The sequence below is a fragment of the Oncorhynchus masou genome, chromosome 4 (genome assembly GCF_036934945.1).
Source record: "Oncorhynchus masou masou isolate Uvic2021 chromosome 4, UVic_Omas_1.1, whole genome shotgun sequence".
NCBI lineage: Eukaryota > Metazoa > Chordata > Actinopteri > Salmoniformes > Salmonidae > Oncorhynchus > Oncorhynchus masou.
In genome coordinates this window covers 10,906,308-10,924,279 of record NC_088215.1, presented here as the reverse complement: position 1 = coordinate 10,924,279, position 17,972 = coordinate 10,906,308, and the positions used below count along the sequence as shown (strand labels likewise).

Here is a 17,972-nt window from a genome sequence, read left to right as displayed (position 1 = left end):
GTGACTTGTACTTCTAGACTGCGGTTCTCCTGAGAAAATGTGTCAATTTACTGAAATGACTCGTTGTGAAAAGCGTGGACTTGTGTCTATGACACGTGCCCATCTCCTCTTTCAAAACGTACATGCATATATCATGTATTTAGGAGAAAACACATTCATGTAACTGCATGTAGAGTGCCTTTTACAGTGACCCAGCTGGGTGAACCCTGGTAGTGGTTGAATATTGCAACACACCACATTGGATACCACTACTACACTGCAACCCCCATACTCTTCATGTTATAGGTCATTAAGACGATAGCGTAACAATTGCAAAGCTCATGCAGGAACTGGGCTACATACGAACCACAACTAAACCTAAACGGTATCCCTCACCTGCTGTCCTTGTCTGTATTTTCATTTATAAGTGGAATCCAATGGCTGGTCACCTAAAGGAAAACAAGATGGTGAAGATACAACATTACAAAAAAGCTGACATGAGTGTGAACTGGCTGATATAACAATGTGCATGCAGTACTTCAAGTACTATGGCAAAACTCACCTTCTCAATGGACTTCTTGTTGTTGACGGCGTACACTATGCAAATCACATTGGCCTGTAAAGGGAGCGACAACCATTACAATCTGGACTAGGCAGTAGTCTCAAATCTCGACACACATCTTTCTACAATACTGAACATTGATTCTAATATTACCTTCGATATCTCTGAAGACAACTGCTCATCTGTTTGTTCTGCCTCTGTGCGAGTTAAAGCATGCAGTTAGTGATTTACAGGACAGTATTATTGTAGTAGTTCGGTGTACATGGCTTGAATGTACAATAACATGCTTACACCCATAGTTTGCATATTACAACAGATAAAGTACACATTATACGTGGCTCACAGGAGCTCACAGATCACTGCACCTGTATATAGCCCATCTATAATTAGCCCAAACAACTACCTCTTCCCCTACTGTATTTATTTTGCTACTTTGCACACTCATCTACTGTCAAATCTACCATTCCAGTGTTTTAATTGCTATATTGTATTTACTTTGCCATCATCGCCTTTACCTCTCTTATCTCACCTCATTTGTTCACATTGTCTATAGACTTATTTTTCTATTGTATTATTGACTGTATGTTTGTTTTGCTCCATGTGTAACTGTGTTGTTATATGTGTCGAACTGCTTTGCTTTATCTTGGCCAGGTCGCAGTTGTAAATGAGAACTTGTTCTCAACTTGCCTACCTGGTTAAATAAAAGGTGAAATAAAAAAAATATTGCTACACTGTTAGTTACAGTTACAGTACCTGAGTAGTCTACTATGTGTGTAGGAACTCTCTCTGGGGTGACGTCTGCCGGTATGGTGATCTCTTCAGCCCGGTAGGGCACCTGTTACAAGGAACCAACCAAGGATGACCATCATAAAAAGACAATGGGATACTCCAAGCGTACATTCTACATAGGTAATGCATGTATAACTGTTTATTAGTACTACTGCTGATCATCAAGACGTGCATCTCCCACGGGGAGTTATCCGTCTACCCGATACAACACAAAGCACTCTCAGTTTGAGAAAAGTGCTTCCTAGGCTGAATAGACATTCTTACTAAATCTATTTACTAAACACAGAGGTTCCAGGAAGCTTTTTTTACGTACCACCTGTGGGAACTCCTCGCTGACCAGGGACATGATCAGGGAAGTCTTCCCCACCTTGGCTGTCGGGGGGGGAGAGACAAAGAGGAAGTCATATAGGCTGTGTGTCCCGCCTGGCAATGAGACTCTTTTCAATTCTGGATTTGGCAGAGGGAGGGGCAATTTGCTCAGCCTCACTTTATATTGCATTATTATCGTGTGCATGTAAAGTAACTGTTTTAGAGTTGCAGCCTGTCATGCATTCTTTTCTCTGCACACTTCAAACAGCATAGACAGCATGAAGAGAAAGGCTTGCCTTGTACAAATTGGCAGTCTGTGCTTCACACACACAAGGTGAGATGGAACATTTCACTGCAGCAGCATCGCTATCCCTGGTCTCCTATACCAAGTTGCCTCTCAAATCTAAGACATGAGCATTGGGAATGGGCCAGAGAGAGCTACTTGACAGTTTACTAAATCCTGATAGGGCTTTGCTTTAGAAGGGAAGGGAATTGAATTTGGCAAATGTGAAAGAGAGCCCTGGGTCCCTGTTTAAACAATTGGAGTGCATTTGGAAAGTATTCAGACCCCTTGACTTTTTCCACATTTTGTTACGTTACAACCTTATTCTAAAATTGATTAAATAGTTTTTTCCCCCTCATTAATCTACACACAATACCCCTTTAAACAGCTTGGAAAACTCAAGGAAATTATGTCATGGAATTAGAATCTTCTGATATGATGTCAATTAGCCTTTGAGTTAATTGGAGGTGTACCTGTGGATGTATTTCAAGGCCTACCTTCAAATTAGGTGCCTCTTTGCTTGACATCATGGGAAAATCAAAAGAAATCAGCCAAGACCTCAGAAAAAAAATTGTATACCTCCAGTCTGGTTCATCCTTGGGAGCAATTTCCAAACGCCTGAAGGTACCACGTTCATCTGTACAAACAATAGTATGCAAGTATAAACACCATGGGACCACGCAGCAGTCTTACCGCTCAGAAAGGAGACGTGTTCTGTCTCCTAGAGATTAATGTACTTTGGTGTGAAAAGTGCAAATCAAACCCAGAACAACAGCAAAGGACCTTGTGAAGATGCTGGAGGAAACAGGTACAAAAGTATCTACATCCACAGTAAAACGAGTCCTATAATCGACATAACCTGAAAGGCCGCTCAGCAAGGACGAAGCCACTGCTCCAAAACCACCATTAAAAAGCCAGACTACGGTTTGCAACTACATGTGGATATATTGAAGCAACATCACAAGACATCAGTCAGGAAGTTAAAGCTTGGTCGCAAATGGGTCATCCAAATGGACAATGACAAAGCATACTTCCAAAGTTGTGGCAAAATGGCTTAAGAACATCAAAGTCAAATCAAATCAAATTCTATTTGTCACATACACATTGTTAGCAGATGTTAATGCGAGCGTAGTGAAATGCTGGTGCTTCTAGTTCCGACAATGCAGTAATAATCAACTAGTAATCTAACCTAACAATTCCACAACTACTACTTTATACACACAAGTGTAAAGGGATAAAGAATATGTACATGAAGATATATGAATGAGTGATGGTGCAGAACGGCAGAGACAAGATGCAGTAGATGGTATAGAGTACGGTATATACATATGAGATGAGTAATGTAGGGTATATAAACATAAAGTGGCATAGTTTAGTGGCTAGTGATACATGTATTACATAAAGATGGCAAGATGCAGTAGATGATAGAGTACAGTATATACATATACATATGAGATGAGTAATGTAGGTTGTAAACATTCTATTAAGTAGCATTGTTTAAAGTGGCTAGTGATACATTTTTCCATCAATTTCATTATTAAAGTGGCTGGAGTTGAGTCAGTATGTTGGCAGCAGCCACTCAATGTTAGTGGTGGCTGTTTAACAGTCTGATGGCCTTGAAATAGAAGCTGTTTTTCAGTCTCTCGGTCCCAGCTTTGACGCACCTGTTTTGACCTCGCCTTCTGGATGATAGCGAGGTGAACAGGCAGTGGCTCGGGTGGTTGTTGTCCTTGATGATCTTTATGGCCTTCCTGTGACATTGGGTGGTGTAGGTGTCCTGGAGGGCAGGTAGTTTGCCCCCCGGTGATGCGTTGTGCAGACCTTACTACCATCTGGAGAGCCTTACGGTTGCGGGCGGAGCAGTTGCCATACCAGGTGGTGATACAGCCCGACAGGATGCTCGCGATTGTGCATCTGTAGAAGTTGAGTGCTTTTGGTGACAAGCCAAATTTCTTCAGCCTCCGGAGGTTGAAGAGGCGCTGCTGCGCCTTCTTCACGATGCTGTCTGAGTGGGTGGACCAATTCAGTTTGTCTGTGATGTGTACGCCAAGGAACTTAAAACTTACTACCCTCTCCACTAATGTTCCATCCATGTGGATAGGGAGGTGCTCCCTCTGCTGTTTCCTGAAGTCCACAGTCATCTCCTTTGTGTTGTTGACGTTGAGTGTGAGGTTATTTTCCTGAAACCACACTCCGAGGGCCCTGAACTCCTCCCTGTAGGCCGTCTCGTCGTTGTGGTAATCAAGCCTACAACTGTAGTGTTGTCCACAATCTTGATGATTGAGTTGGAGGCGTGCATGGCCACGCAATCGTGGGTAAACAGGGAGTACAGGAGAGGGCTCAGAACACACCCTTGTGGGGCCTCAGTGTTGAGGATCAGCGGGGTGGAGATGTTGTTGCCTACCCTCACCACCTGGGGGCGGCCCATCAGGAAGTCCAGGACCCAGTTGCACAGGGCGGGATCGAGACCCAGGGTCTCGAGCTTGATGACGAGTTTGGAGGGTACTATGGTGTTAAATGCTGAGCTGTAGTCGATGAACAGCATTCTCACATAGGTATTCCTCTTGTCCAGATGGGTTATGGCAGTGTGCAGTGTGGTTGCGATTGCGTCGTCTGTGGACCTATTTGGGCGGTAAGAAAATTGGAGTGTGTCAGGTAGGGTGGAGGTGATATGGTCCTTGACTAATCTCTCAAAGCACTTCATAATGACGGAAGTGAGTGCTACGGGGCGGTAGTCGTTTAGCTCAGTTACCTTAGCTTTCTTGGGAACAGGAACAATGGTGGCCCTCTTGAAGCATGTGGGAACAGCAGACTGGGAAAAGGATTGATTGAATATGTCCGTAAACACACCAGCCAGCTGGTCTGCACATGCTCGGAGGACGCGGCTGGGGATGCCGTCTGGGCCTGCAGCCTTGCGAGGGTTAACACGTTTAAATGTTTTACTCACGTCGGCTGCAGTGAAGGAGAGCCCGCAGGTTTTTGGTAGCGGGCCCTGTCAGTGGCACTGTATTTTCCTCAAAGCGAGCAAAAAAATGAGTTTGTCTCGGAGCAAGACATTCTGGTCCGCGACGGGGCTGGTTTTTGTTTTATAATCCGTGATTGACTGTAGACCCTGCCACATACCTTGTGTCTGAACCGTTGAATTGCGACTCTACTTTGTCTCTATACTGACACTTAGCTTGTTTGATTGCCTTGCGGAGGGAATAGCTACACTGTTTGTATTCGGTCATGTTTCCGGTCACCTTACCCTGGTTAAAAGCAATGGTTCGCGCTTTCAGTTTCGCGCGAATGCTGCTATCAATCCACTGTTTCTGGTTTGGGAATGTTTTAATCATTTCTGTGGGTATAACATCGCCGGTGCACTTTCTAATGAACTCGCTCACCGAATCAGCGTATTTGTCAATGTTGTTGTTGGACGCAATGCGGAACATATCTCAATCCACGTGATCAAAGCAGTCTTGAAGCATTGTTCGGACCAGCGTTGAACAGACCTGAGCGAGGGAGCTTCTTGTTTCAGTTTCTGTCTGTAGGCTGGAAGCAACAAAATGGAGTCGTGGTCAGCTTTTCCGAAAGGAGGGCAAGGGGAGGGCCTTATATGCGTCGCAGAAGTTAGAATAACAATGATCCAGGGTTTTACCAGCCCTGGTAGCACAATCGATATGCTGATAGAATTCAGGGAGTCTTGTTTTAAGATAAGCCTTGTTAAAATCCCCAGCGACAATGAATGCAGCCTCAGGATGTGTGGTTTCCAGTTTACATAGAGTCAAATAAAGTTTGTTCAGGGCCATCAATGTGTCTGCTGGAGGGGGGGGATATATACGGCTGTGATTATAATCGAAGAGAATTCCCTTGGTAGATAATGCGGTCGACATTTGATTGTGAGGAATTCTAAGTCAGGTGAACAGAAGGACTTGAGTTCCTGTGTGTTGTTATGATCACACCATGGTTTCGTTGATCATAAGGCATACACCCCCCCCCCCCCCGGCTCCCTCTTCTTACCAGAAAGATGCTTGTTTCTGTCGGCGCGATGCGTGAAGAAACCAGCTGGCTGCACCGACTCCGTTAGCGTCTCTCGAGTGAGCCATGTTTCCGTGAAGCAAAGAACGTTACAGTCTCTGATGTCTCTCTGGAATGCTATCCTTGCTCAGATTTCATCAACCTTGTTGTCAAGAGACTGGACATTGGCGAGTAGTATGCTAGGCAGTGGTGCGCGATGTGCCCGTCTCCGGAGCCTGACCAGAAGACCGCTTCGTTTGCCCCATTTACGACGACATTGTTTAGGGTTGCCGGCTGGGATCCGATCCATTGTCCTGGGTGGAAGGCAAAACACAGGATCCGCTTTGGGAGAGTCATATTCCTGGTCGTAATGATGGTGAGTTGACGTTGCTTTTATATTCAGTCGTTCCTGACTGTATGTAATGAAACCTAAGATTACCTGGGGTACCAATGTAAGAAATAACACGTAAAAAAAAACAATACTGCATAGTTTCCTAGGAACGCGAAGCGAGGCGGCCATCTCTGTTGGCGCCGGACGTAGTAATAAAGTCAAGGTATTGGAGTGGCCATCACAAAGCACTGACCTCAATCCCATAGAAAATTTGTGGGCAGAACTGAAGAAGCATGTGGAAGCAAGGAGGCCTACAAACCGGACTCAGTTACACCAGCTACAATGTGATTTTCTGGATTTTTTTTCTCATTTTGTCTGTCATGGTTGAAGTGTACCTATGAAGAAAATTACAGGCCACTCTCATTGTTTTAAGTGGGAGAACTTGCACAATTGGTGGCTGACTAAATACTTTTTTGCCCCAGTGTAATTGTCAGATTAGGATAGAAAACACTCTAAAGTTTCCAAAACTGTCAAAATATTGTCTGTGAGTATAACAGAACTGATATTGCAGGCGAAAACCTGAGGAAAATCCAACAAGGAAGTGCCTAAGAGAAACAAATCTCCCTGTCCATTGCATGCATTCCCTCCATTTAAAGGGATATCAACCAGATTCCTTTCCCTATGGCTTCCACATGGTGTGAACCGTTTTTAGACATAGTTTCAGGCTTTTATTCTGAAAAGAGAGCGAGAAGGATCACATCGTGTCCGTGTATGGCTGGGTGCCAGCAGAGTTTTGATTGCGCAACAGCTTGAAGCAGACATTTTCTCTCGCTCTCCTATTGAAAAAGCTACGGTCCGGTTGAAATATTATCAATTATTTATTGTAGGATTGATTATAAAAAACGTTTGACATGTTTCTACGAACTTTATAGATACTATTTGGAATGTGTGTCTGCCCGTCATGACCTGCACGAGCCTGTAGATTTCTGAATAAAACGCTCCAACCAAATGGAGGTTTTTGGATATAAAAATAATATTTTTCGAAAAAAAGGAACATTTGTGTAACTTAGAGTCTCGTGAGTGCAAACATCCGAAGATCAAAGGTAAGCAATTCATTTTATTGCCTTTCATGACCAATCTACTTTGCTGCTGTCCTTACATAAACGCTTGGATAGCTTTTGCTGTAAAGCTTTTTTGAAATCTGACATGCCAGGTGGATTAAAAGCAAGCTAAGCGGTGTTTTGCTATATTGCACTTGTGACTTCATGAAAGTTAAATATTTTTAGTAATTTAGTTTGGATTTGGCGCTCTGCAATTCAGCGGATGTTGACAAAAATGATCCAAATAACGTGATGGGTGCGCCAAGAAGTTAAAGGCAATGCTATCAAATACTAATTGAGTAACTTCTGACCCACTGGGAATGTGGTGAAATAAATAAAAGCTGAAATAAATCAATCACTCTCTCTACCATTATTCTGACATTTCACATTCTTTAAATAAAGTGGTGAGCCTAACTGACCTAAGACAGGGAATCTTTTGATCAAATGTCAGGAATTGTGAAAAACTGAGTTTAAATGTATTTGGCTAAGGTGTATGTAAACTTCCGACTTCACCTGTAAGTATTCAGACCCTATACTCAGTACATTGTTGAAGCACCTTTGGCAGCGATTAGAGCCTTGAGTCTTCTTGGGTATGACGCTACAAGCTTGGCACACCTGTATTTGGGAAGTTTCTCCCATTCTTCTCTGCAGATCCTATCAAGCTCTGTCAGGTTGGATGGGGAGCGTTGCTGCACAGCTATTTTCAGGTCTCTCCAGAGATGTTTGATCAGGTTCAAGTCCGGGCTCTGGCTGGGCAAATCAAGGACATTCAGAGACTTGTCCCGAAGCCACTCCTGCGTTGTCTTGGCTGTGTGCTTAGGGTCATTGTCCTGTTGGAAGGTAAACCTTCGCCCCAGTCTGAGATCCTGAGTGCTCTGGAGCAGGTTTTCATCAAGGATCTCCCATGTACTTTGCACCGGTCATCTTTGCCTCGATCCTGACTAGTCTCCCAGTCCCTGCCGCTGAAAAACATCCCCACAGCATGATGCTTCACCATAGGGATGGTGCCAGGTTTCCTCCAGACGTGATGCATGGCATTCAAGCCAAAGAGTTCAATCTTGGTTTCATCACACCAGAGAATCTGGTTTCTCATGGTCTGAGTGTTTAGGTGCCTTTTGGCAAACTCCAAGCGGGCGGTCATGTGCCTTTTACTAATGAGTGGCTTCCGTCTGGCCACTCTACCATAACGGTCTAATTGGTGGAGTGCTGCAGATGGGAAAACCTTCCAGAAGGACAACCATTTCCACAGAGGAACTCTGGAGCTCTGTCAGTGACCATCGGGTTCTTGGTCCCCTCCCTAACCAAGGTCCTTCTCCCCTGATTGATCAGCTTGGCCGGGTGGCCAGCACTAGGAATAGTCTTGGTGGCCACTGTGTTCTTGGGGACCTTCCATGCTGCAGAAATGTTTTGGTACTCTTCCCCAGATCTGTGCCTCAACACAATCATGTCTCAGAGCTCTACGGATAATTCCTTTGGCCTCAGTACATGTCAGGGCAAAAACCATGCTGTCAACTGTGGTGTAGACAGGCGTGTACCTTTCCAAATCATGTCCAATCAATTGAATTTAAACACAGGCGGACTCCAATCAAGTTGTAGAAACATATCATCTCCATTCCATAATCAATGGAAACAGGTTGCACCCGAGCTCAATTTCAATGCTAAGGATCTGAATACTTATGTAAATAAGGTGTTTTTTATTTTTATTTCATTTCTTTTTCTATAACATTTCTAAAAATGTTATAATGTTTTCGTTTTGTCATTATTGGGTATTCTGTGGAGATTGATTAAATAAAAAATTCTCAGCAATTTTACAATAAGGCTGTAACCTAACAAAAAGTGGAAAAAGCCAAGGGGTCTTAATACTTTCCGAAGGCACTGTATAAGAAACCCTGTTATTAGAGAGAATCATTCACATTGCCAAAAGTATGTGGACACCTGCTTGTCGAACATCCCATTCCAAAATCATGGGCATTACTATGGAATTGCTCCCCCCTCCCCCCCGCTGCTGCTATAACGGCCTCCACTCTTTTGGGAAGGCTTTCCACTATATGTTGGAACATTGCTGCGGGGACTTGCTTCCATTCAGCCACAAGAGCATTAGTGTTCGATGCGGTTGAGGTCAGGGATCTGCGCAGGCCAGTCAAGTTCTTCCACACCAATCTCGACAAACCATTTCTGTATGGACCTCACTTTGTGCACAGGGGCATTGTCATGCTGAAAAAGGAAAGAGCCTTCCCCAAACTGTTGCCACAGAGTTGGAAGGGAATCATGCTCAGATCAAAGATTTCGCGATAAATACGTTTTTCAAAACTTTACTGTTATTCAAATTAAAAGCCCAATGAATACTCGCCTTTGTTTAATGATTTAACTCCTACCGCTTGTGGGACATTTATTTTGAAGGCACGTCTAAATAACTGCAGGAGGACAGACAGTGAATGACAGGCTGACACACATCACAGTTACAAATAGTATCTAGCTTGAAATAGCGCAAATGTTTTTTTCCAAAGATAAGTAGACAATGAATGTAGAGTGTACATTGACAAGCCTTCAAGGGAAAAGTACTCCTCCTGACCCGCCAAGTAGAAGCCAACAATCTCACCCACTTTCCAACACTACTAGTCTGTTCCCTATCAGATGACCAGCAGGAGAAGTTACGTTATACATCGCTGCTGCGCGCTTTGAACAGTGAGTTCTGGTCGTTTTGAGGATTTCAAAGTGTTGGAAAATGAAATGCTGTTGGTTTCCTCTCCTTTCACCTTCAGTGTGGATAACGCTCCCACTGACCTGCAACTTGAGCTCATCGATCTTCAGTCTGATGCAGTGATTGGAGAACTATTCAGAACAATGTCACTGACAAGGTTCTATGCATCTCTCGATGAACAAAACCTTCCGAAGATTAGGAGTCATGCTCAGCAGATGTTTGTACTGTTTGGGTCAACCTATGTATGTGAACAGACATTTTCAGTGATGAAATATACAAGTCAAGGCACAGATCATCTCTTACCGACTCTCACCTCTGAGCCATCCTGCGCATAGCAAGGTCAGAAACTATACCTGACTTCACTGTTCTAGTCAAAGCCCATCAGACTTCACTCCTCACACTGATTGAGTAGTTTAAAGGTAATGTTGAGCTCTCTTTCTTTTGTTTTTGTGCATACCCTTTAACAAGAGTTCTGTCCGTGGTGCTGAATGCACAGTGTACTTTTTCTTCCTTGTAGTTCATTGCATGTTTAATAATGGAAATACCTACCAATAGGAGAACATGGTTGTGGTTTATTTCTGTGCATGTTAAAAAAGTTACGTAAGTAGCATATCTGGACGTGATTTACAGTAGATATATCTGTCAACACAGTCATACACATGATGTATAATCCTGTAATATGATTCTGGCATGCAATGGCAAAAATATATTCTAATGTTGCCCTGCATGGAAAATAATCCCTAGGACTGGTCTAGAAAGTAATTTTATACTGTAGCGTTAAGATGTCCCTTCACTGGAACTCCATAGCCCAAACCATGAAAAACAGCCCCAGACCATTATTCCTCATCCACCAAACTTTACAGTTGGCACTACCCAGATTCGACCGTGGGACTGCCAGATGGTGATTTATCACTCCAGAGAACACGTTTCCACTGCTTCATAGTCCAATGGTGGCGAGCTTTATACCAGTCCAGTCGATGCTTGGTATTGCGCATGGTGATCTTAGGCTTGTGTGCGGCTGCTCGGCCATGGAAACCCATTTCATGAAGCTCCCGACAAACCGTTATTGTGCTGACATTGCTTGCAGAGGCAGTTTGGAACGCGGTAGTGAGTGTTGCAACTAAGGACAGAAGATTTTCACGCGCTTCAACCCTCGGCGGTCCCGTGCTGAGAGCTTGTGTGGCCTACCACTTCAGAATAGGCCATTCTACTGCCAATGTTTGTCTATGGAGATTGCATGGCTGTGTGCTTGATTTTATTCACCCGTCAGCAAAGGGTGTGGCTGAAATAGCCAAATCCACTCATTTGAAGGGGTGTCCACATACGCTACATGGCCAAGAGTATCTTTAAAGTGGACAGGTGCTGCCTAGGTGAGTCAGAGTGAATGTTTTTAACACATCAACTAAAGCTGACATTTTGCAAGAGCAAATTGCTTAGATAGCAAAGGCAATCCATGCATTCATATGACAAACATGTCATGTGGACAGGCAGTCAACATCAAATTCAGATGGTAAATAGCCAATGTCACTTGGATTTAAACATCAAATGGCTTAGGATACTAGCTAGATAGCTAGCTATGTTATGACACTACTAGCTGAGTAGTGTAGTTAATATCATGGTGTGTGGTGGGGGTGTAATGTTAGCTTTAAAACTGGATGAACCTAGTGGAACACAGCTAGCTAGATAACTTTACTCCTCCGAGTCCTTTCATCAGCATCACGCGCTCCTCCAGCTGTCTGTCATGCATGCAGGTTCGGGCTCGACAGTAAAACATAACTACAAAGTAGATCAAAACAAATCCACTTACGCTCTCCCACCAGTAATATTCTGACGTCCTTCCGCATCTTCACCACTGTTGAAGACCAACTCTGCAAATTCGTTCATGAAATCATTTATGCTCCCGTGTGGTTGAATTACAGCCAGCCAGCGTTCAGCTATCTGGCCTGGCTTACGTTTGCATTTTCCCAGTTGTGCTTCACCAACATAAACCTAACTGACACCGCGCTGCGTTCGTAGTAAATACCCTGCACTGAACGATATTAACGAACGGCTCCTTTGAAATAATGAACCTCTCAGACATAAATCTTAGATGCTCCTATCGACATTGATATTATTAGTCATTCTTCTGCACGCAAACTTGAATGACACGACCGCGCAAGCTAGCCTGAACCTGAAGTTACGACCCGCCTCCAACGAGGCGCGCGAGGGGACAAATATTGTACAGCTACTACAACAACGCAAAACTCCATACATTCTTTGGGTGAAATAAAAAAGCAACATACAAACATATAGGTGATAGTCATTTTATTTTGACATCTAATAGGAAAATTGTCCTAAATATATTCATTACCAATTATTTCATTTTATTTATCTCATTGATAAACAGACAACTCTTTATGTTGTCCCCATCCTCACATCACCTTATGACACCCAAGGAGGAAAGGACAGAGCATTGTTAAGCTTCAGCCCAAACAGCCAGAACACTGGCCTCACTGGCTCTGTGAATCCCTCCTCCACACAATGCAGCAGAGTCTGACTGTTAGACAGGCTATAAAACGACAAGGTCCCATTCGTCACATCCAGAGCCAGTCTAACGATACTGGGGCAGCCATGTTTGATAAACACCCCTATGTTATCGTGCCAGTAGCACAGCTTGTCCCTGCTCCACTCCAGGCACCAGGAGTTGGCTGTGCGACCCAGCTGATCTCTGCGGCCAATGCTGGGGTAGGAAACCCCGACAGCCCAGCCCACGCTCGCCGACGTATCTACATCCCAATAGTGACAGCCTTCACTGAACTCCTGCTCCGCCATCCACTGGCTGATGTCAAAGCGGCCGTCGTGACACGCAGAGGACGTCCTCTTGGTCACCACTTTGTGCTCATTGGGTAGAAAGGTCAGGCACCTGTGGCCCTGGGCTGGGTTGAAGGTGAGCCAGGAGAAGCTGGCGCCAGGCAGGGGATGGGGTGGAGGGGCAAAGTCTGCTGACAGACATGGCCAGATATGGACAAAATGTTAGCTTGAAGTCATTAGATGAATGTACTAAAGATTTCAGCCTACTGTATATGACCATGATGGAGAAAAGTACCTAACTGTCATACTTGAGTAAAAGTAAAGATACCTTAAAGGAAAATATCACCCAAAAACTATATTTTGGTATTTGTTTCATTAGTTCATTGTTGACAAAGTCCGGCAATGTTTTGCTTGTCAGCAAATACATAAATCATCCCTGTAGAATGCATTTTGCAAATACCAAAAGATCGTTTTTGGGTGGAGTTTTCCTTTAATAGAAAATGACTGAAGTAAAAGTGAAAGTCACCCAGTAAAATACTACTTGAGTAAAAGTCTAAAATTATTTGGTTTTAAACATACTTAAGTATCAAAATTAATAGTAATTGCTAAAATATACTTAAGTATCAAAAGTAAAAGTATAAATCATGTCAAATTCTTTATATTAAGCCAACTAGACAGCACAATTTTTTTGTTTTTAAATTACAGATAGCTAGGGGCACACTCCAACGTCATTTACATATGTGTTTAGTGAGTCCACCAGATCAGAGGCAGTAGGGATGACCTGGTTTGTTTTCTTGATAAGTGTGTGAATTGGACCATTTTCCTGTCCTGCTAGTATTTTTATTCAAGTACTTTACACTGCTGGTATCTGATGTACTCTAATGACACAGATATCGTTGAATGGCTAGACTGTATATATGCTACCCCATCTAGTGGTTGATTGGTGAAAACAGCACATTATATTTAGAGTATTCAGTACATTATAAGGAGTAATATTCAAATGAGGCTCAAGAATAGGACAAATTCTACAGTCTACCTTCAGCACTGTATCTGTCATTTGAGGGAGGGGAGATGGGCAACTCCTGAACCCGGCCATCATGGGAGGCTGTTACATCAGGACACCGGTCATCTGTCACTTCTGAGCTTGTGTCATTTATAACAGCAGGGTCCTCCATCTATATGACAAGATAACACAACACAGGAGCATGAAAATTATCTTTAAAAAATATAATCTTTAAAAAAGAATACCGACTAAGGAGGAAGTTGTAGGCTACTGTAAATACTGTATCGGGAATGTTTACCTGTTGCTGTTGTATAGTACTTCCAAGCTCAGATGGTCTGTTGATATCAGTCTGTTGTGAGTGTGAGGCCACACATTCTTCAGCTTTATCCTTATTAAAGTCCTGACAATTATATAATGTAATATCATATAATAAAATTAAACTATTTCTACTATTTGATAACTAGTATAAAGTTATTTACAGTTGTGCACTTGTTTATGGTAAAATATAAAAAGTGAATCCTCTAACCTGATTCATTCCTATTTAAAATTGCGTGTTATTATGTAGCGACGTTGATCGTGACAGGAGTCAATAAGCCTAGTCTGTTCATTTAAAAAAATATATATATAATAACTTACTGCTTCCATTTCATGTCCTTTTGTAAATTCTTCAGTGGATGCAAAACGTTTATGGTCGTAATGAACATCCACGATGTTACAAAGTGTAACATTTTTATACAGTTTAAAACCTGGTCGAATTCTTCCTCTGCAATCGGGACAATCCTTCTTCGTCTTCGCTCTTCCACGTAGACAATCCTCTAAACATTTCATGCAATAACTGTGGCCACAAGTTAAAGTCACTGGATCAGTGAAAATGTCAAGGCATATTGAACATGTGAGATATTTTCCTATATCTGTAAGAAGTTCTTCAAGTAGTAACGCCATTGCGGTTCGGTGTGTAGGCTGGAATGCCTGAATTGAAACCGAAAGTACTGGAGAACGGGATTTCCCTCTCAAAGAACAAATACATGTATCTAATTCATGAAAAAAACACCTAAATAATTCTCTCTTTTTCTGTGTGTGTGTTTGAAAGCAGGGAAATATAGTGTGTGTGTGTGTCTTGAGGCTGATGCTCATTGCTGAGAGGTGTAATGAGAATATGTCAATGAATGCAACTGTAGGCTTGTCGTGTATAACGTTTGTTGGTTGTATTATAATTGTTAAAAAATTAGACACTTTCCAAGTCAGCCATTTTTCTGGTTATATATTCTCACCTCAAAACTGTCTATAACCAGAAAATGCTTTCCTACTGAAAGCATGGTTACATTGCCACCTGATTCATTTTTTTGCCCAACCTGGTATTCTCAAGTGTACGATGTGCAGATCACCCTCCTTTTTTGCTTTAAAGGTTCAGTGGAGTCAAAAACGCGATTTAAATGTTTTATATATATTTCCACAATAAATGGTTGGGGTAAAATTGTGCAGTTGTGAAAATGTAAATAATGCCCCTTTAGTGTAAGAGCTGTTTTAAAAGACCGCCTGCAATTTCTGCCTGTTTTGGTGGGATGGAGTTTTGGTCTGGCTAGTGACGTCACCAAACGGTAAATGAGTTAATAGACCAATAAATAAGACAGTTCCAAACCTCTCTGCCAATAACAGGTCGTTTTCAGTTTTCTTCTCCCACTCAGGCCACTCCTAGCATAATTGTTTTTAAAAAAACAACTTTTTAATTGGAACAATTATAATAAGGTACATAACTGTTATCAGAAATGATTTGATATTGTGAAAAGCTGAATTGGACCTTTAAGATAAACAGAGTGGTCTTACATTGGACCTTTAAGATAATCAGAGTGGTCTTACATTGGACCTTTAAGATAAGTGGCTACCCTGGGGCGGCAGGGCGGCAGGGTAGCCCAGTGGTTAGAGCGTTGGACTAGTAACCGGAAGGTTGCAAGTTCAAATCCCCGAGCTGACAAGGTACAAATCTGTCAAATCTGCCTGAACAGGCAGCTAACCCACTGTTCCCAGGCAATCATTGAAAATAAGAATTTGTTCTTAACTGACTTGCCTGGTTAAATAAAGGTAAAAAAAAAAATGGACCTTTAAGATAATCAGAGTGATTTGGCACAGTGTTCACTTTCCCCTTCACAATATTGCCATCATTGTACATTTGCCATGATGTCAATGTCAAAGTTGCCCCTGGCTTCGTTGCCTTGGTTGTCTCACTTATGAGTTGAAAGTCAATCAGTGATTTATTGACGAGTACTGAAGTTGAACTGCTAAACCCCCGCATTTGTGGTTGCATTCTATGACATTTGATGATAATTCCATATCTGTAAAGTGACCCTCATTAGACATAATTTTATTGTGGTTACAATGGAGATTCAAAACACATTCAAATGAAATGCAAAAAAAGTTTACTGAAAACCAAAATAGATTGGTTCGGGGTGGGGGCAGGTCAGGTTGGGATGGGGGGGTTGGAGTGTGAAGAAGGATGAAGAAAGGAGATGAGAAACAGAAGCATCGTTGTGGGTGACGTCAGCAGTGAGGCTCTCAACCACCTGGATGTCCTCCATAATTCATTTCATTTCATTTAACAATAATCCTCCCACCGGGATTTCAGCAAAAACATGGAATATATTGAAAGTTCCAGGAATTTTACAACCCAAGTTGCACCATTGTTCTGCAGCCCTTGATTACTCACCAACTCCCAATCAGCGCCGAGTAGTCCTGGCCAGAGAACCCGTCGAGACCTGGCACATCCAGCAGATGGAGCCATCGCCTCGTGACTAATACACCGTCTGTCACCAGGCCTCGACAAGTCTCCCCCTGGTGGCTGACCTGCTGTACGCCACACGACATAACCTGAAAGGAAGCTCGGCAAGGAAGAAGCCACTGCTCCGAAACCGCCATAAAACTGCACATGTGGACAAACATCATACTTTTTTGGAGAAATGTCCTCTGGTCTGATGAAACAAAAATAGAACTGTTTAGCCATAATGACCGTCATTATGTTTGGAGGAAATAGGGAGAGACTTGCAAGCCAAAGAAACACCGCCCAACCGTGAAACACGCGGAGCATCATGTTGTGGGGGTCCTTTGCTGCAGGAGGGACTGGTGCACTTCACAAAACAGATAAATCATAAGGAAGGAAAATTAAGGGGTATATATATGGGACCAACAATCTCAAGACATCTGTCAGGAAGTTAAAGCTTGGTCGCAAATGGGTCTTCCAAATGGACAATGACCCCGAGCATACTTCCAAAGTTGTGGCAAAATAGCTTAAGGACAACAAAGTCAAGGTACTGGAGTGGCCATCACAAAGCCCTGACCTCAATCCCATAGAAAATGTGTGGGCAGAACTGAAAAGGTGTGTGCGAGCAAGGAGGCCTACAAACCTGATTCAGTTACACCAGCTCTGTTAGGACGAATGGGCCAAAATTCACCAAACTTATTGTGGGAAGATTGTGGAAGGCTACCCAAAACATTTGGCCCAAGTTAAACAATTTAAAGGCAATGCTACCAAATACTAATTGAGTGTATGTAAACTTCTGACCCACTGGGATTGCGATGAAATAAATAAAAGCTGAAATAAATCATTCTCTCTAACTATTATTCTGACATTTCACATTCTTAAAATAAAGTGGTGATCCTAACTGACCTAAGACAGGGAATTTAGAGTGATGGACTGTCCCATCCCGTAGCCTCAGAAATGGATTAGTCCACTGAGACAGGTGCGAATCACATGGGTGTCTTGTGTACCTTGAAAAGAAAAATACAGTACCAGTCAAATGTTTGGACACCTACTCATTCAAGGGTTTTTCTTTATTTTTCCTATTTTATACAGTGTCGAATAATATTGAAGACATCAACACTATAAAATAACACATACGAAATCATGTATTAACCAAAAAGTGTTAAACAAATCCAAATATATTTAATATGTGAGATTTTTCGAAGTAGCCACCATTTGCCTTGATGACAGCTTTGCACAGTCTTGGCAGTCTCTCAACCAGCTTCATGAGGTAGTCACCTGAAATGCATTTCAATTAACAGTTGTGCCTTGTTAAAATTTAATTTGTGGAATTTCTTTCCTTCTCAATTTGAGTCAATCAGTTGTTTTGTGACAAGG

General features: G+C 42.6%; 2 protein-coding genes across 6 annotated transcripts in view; both read right to left on the bottom strand.

Annotated features, from left to right (window-relative positions):
* The window catches only part of LOC135523792 (mitochondrial Rho GTPase 1-A-like), a 45,993-nt gene extending 33,773 nt beyond the window's left edge, over window positions 1-12,220 (bottom strand). For both annotated transcript variants that reach the window (XM_064950705.1, XM_064950713.1), the window contains exons 1-6: window positions 11,858-12,220; window positions 1,644-1,702; window positions 1,295-1,376; window positions 695-738; window positions 542-595; window positions 376-428 (exon numbers count right to left, since the gene is read on the bottom strand). In XM_064950705.1, coding sequence (XP_064806777.1) covers window positions 376-428; window positions 542-595; window positions 695-738; window positions 1,295-1,376; window positions 1,644-1,702; window positions 11,858-11,894 — 329 coding nt within the window. In that variant the 5' untranslated portion in view covers window positions 11,895-12,220. The remainder of the gene's footprint in view (window positions 1-375; window positions 429-541; window positions 596-694; window positions 739-1,294; window positions 1,377-1,643; window positions 1,703-11,857) is intronic.
* Window positions 12,221-12,339: 119 nt separating this feature from the next.
* Window positions 12,340-14,812, bottom strand: LOC135520633 (E3 ubiquitin-protein ligase TRIM65-like). 4 transcript variants are annotated; one of them, XM_064946333.1, is made up of 4 exons: window positions 14,480-14,812; window positions 14,142-14,243; window positions 13,877-14,015; window positions 12,340-13,031 (listed from the first exon to the last, which is right to left on the bottom strand). In XM_064946333.1, exons 1-4 carry the CDS (start codon window positions 14,783-14,785, stop codon window positions 12,472-12,474), a joined length of 1,107 nt encoding a protein of 368 aa, XP_064802405.1. In that variant the 5' UTR covers window positions 14,786-14,812; the 3' UTR covers window positions 12,340-12,471. The 4 variants fall into 4 exon arrangements, with proteins under 4 accessions (XP_064802405.1, XP_064802414.1, XP_064802423.1 ...); XM_064946342.1 differs by having other exon boundaries at window positions 12,340-13,028; XM_064946351.1 differs by having other exon boundaries at window positions 14,142-14,231.
* Between the last annotated feature and the right edge of the window lie 3,160 nt (window positions 14,813-17,972).

What these genes read in the sequence shown, in the direction of transcription:
- LOC135520633 (XM_064946333.1), bottom strand. Translation starts at nt 14,785, where the DNA reads ATGGCGTTACTACTTGAAGAACTTCTTACAGATATAGGAAAATATCTC. An exon ending in GTACTATACAACAGCAACAG is followed by an intron (nt 14,016 to 14,141) that starts GTAAACATTCCC and finishes CTTGTCATATAG; the next exon opens with ATGGAGGACCCTGCTGTTAT. An exon ending in TGACAGATACAGTGCTGAAG is followed by an intron (nt 13,032 to 13,876) that starts GTAGACTGTAGA and finishes CATGTCTGTCAG; the next exon opens with CAGACTTTGCCCCTCCACCC.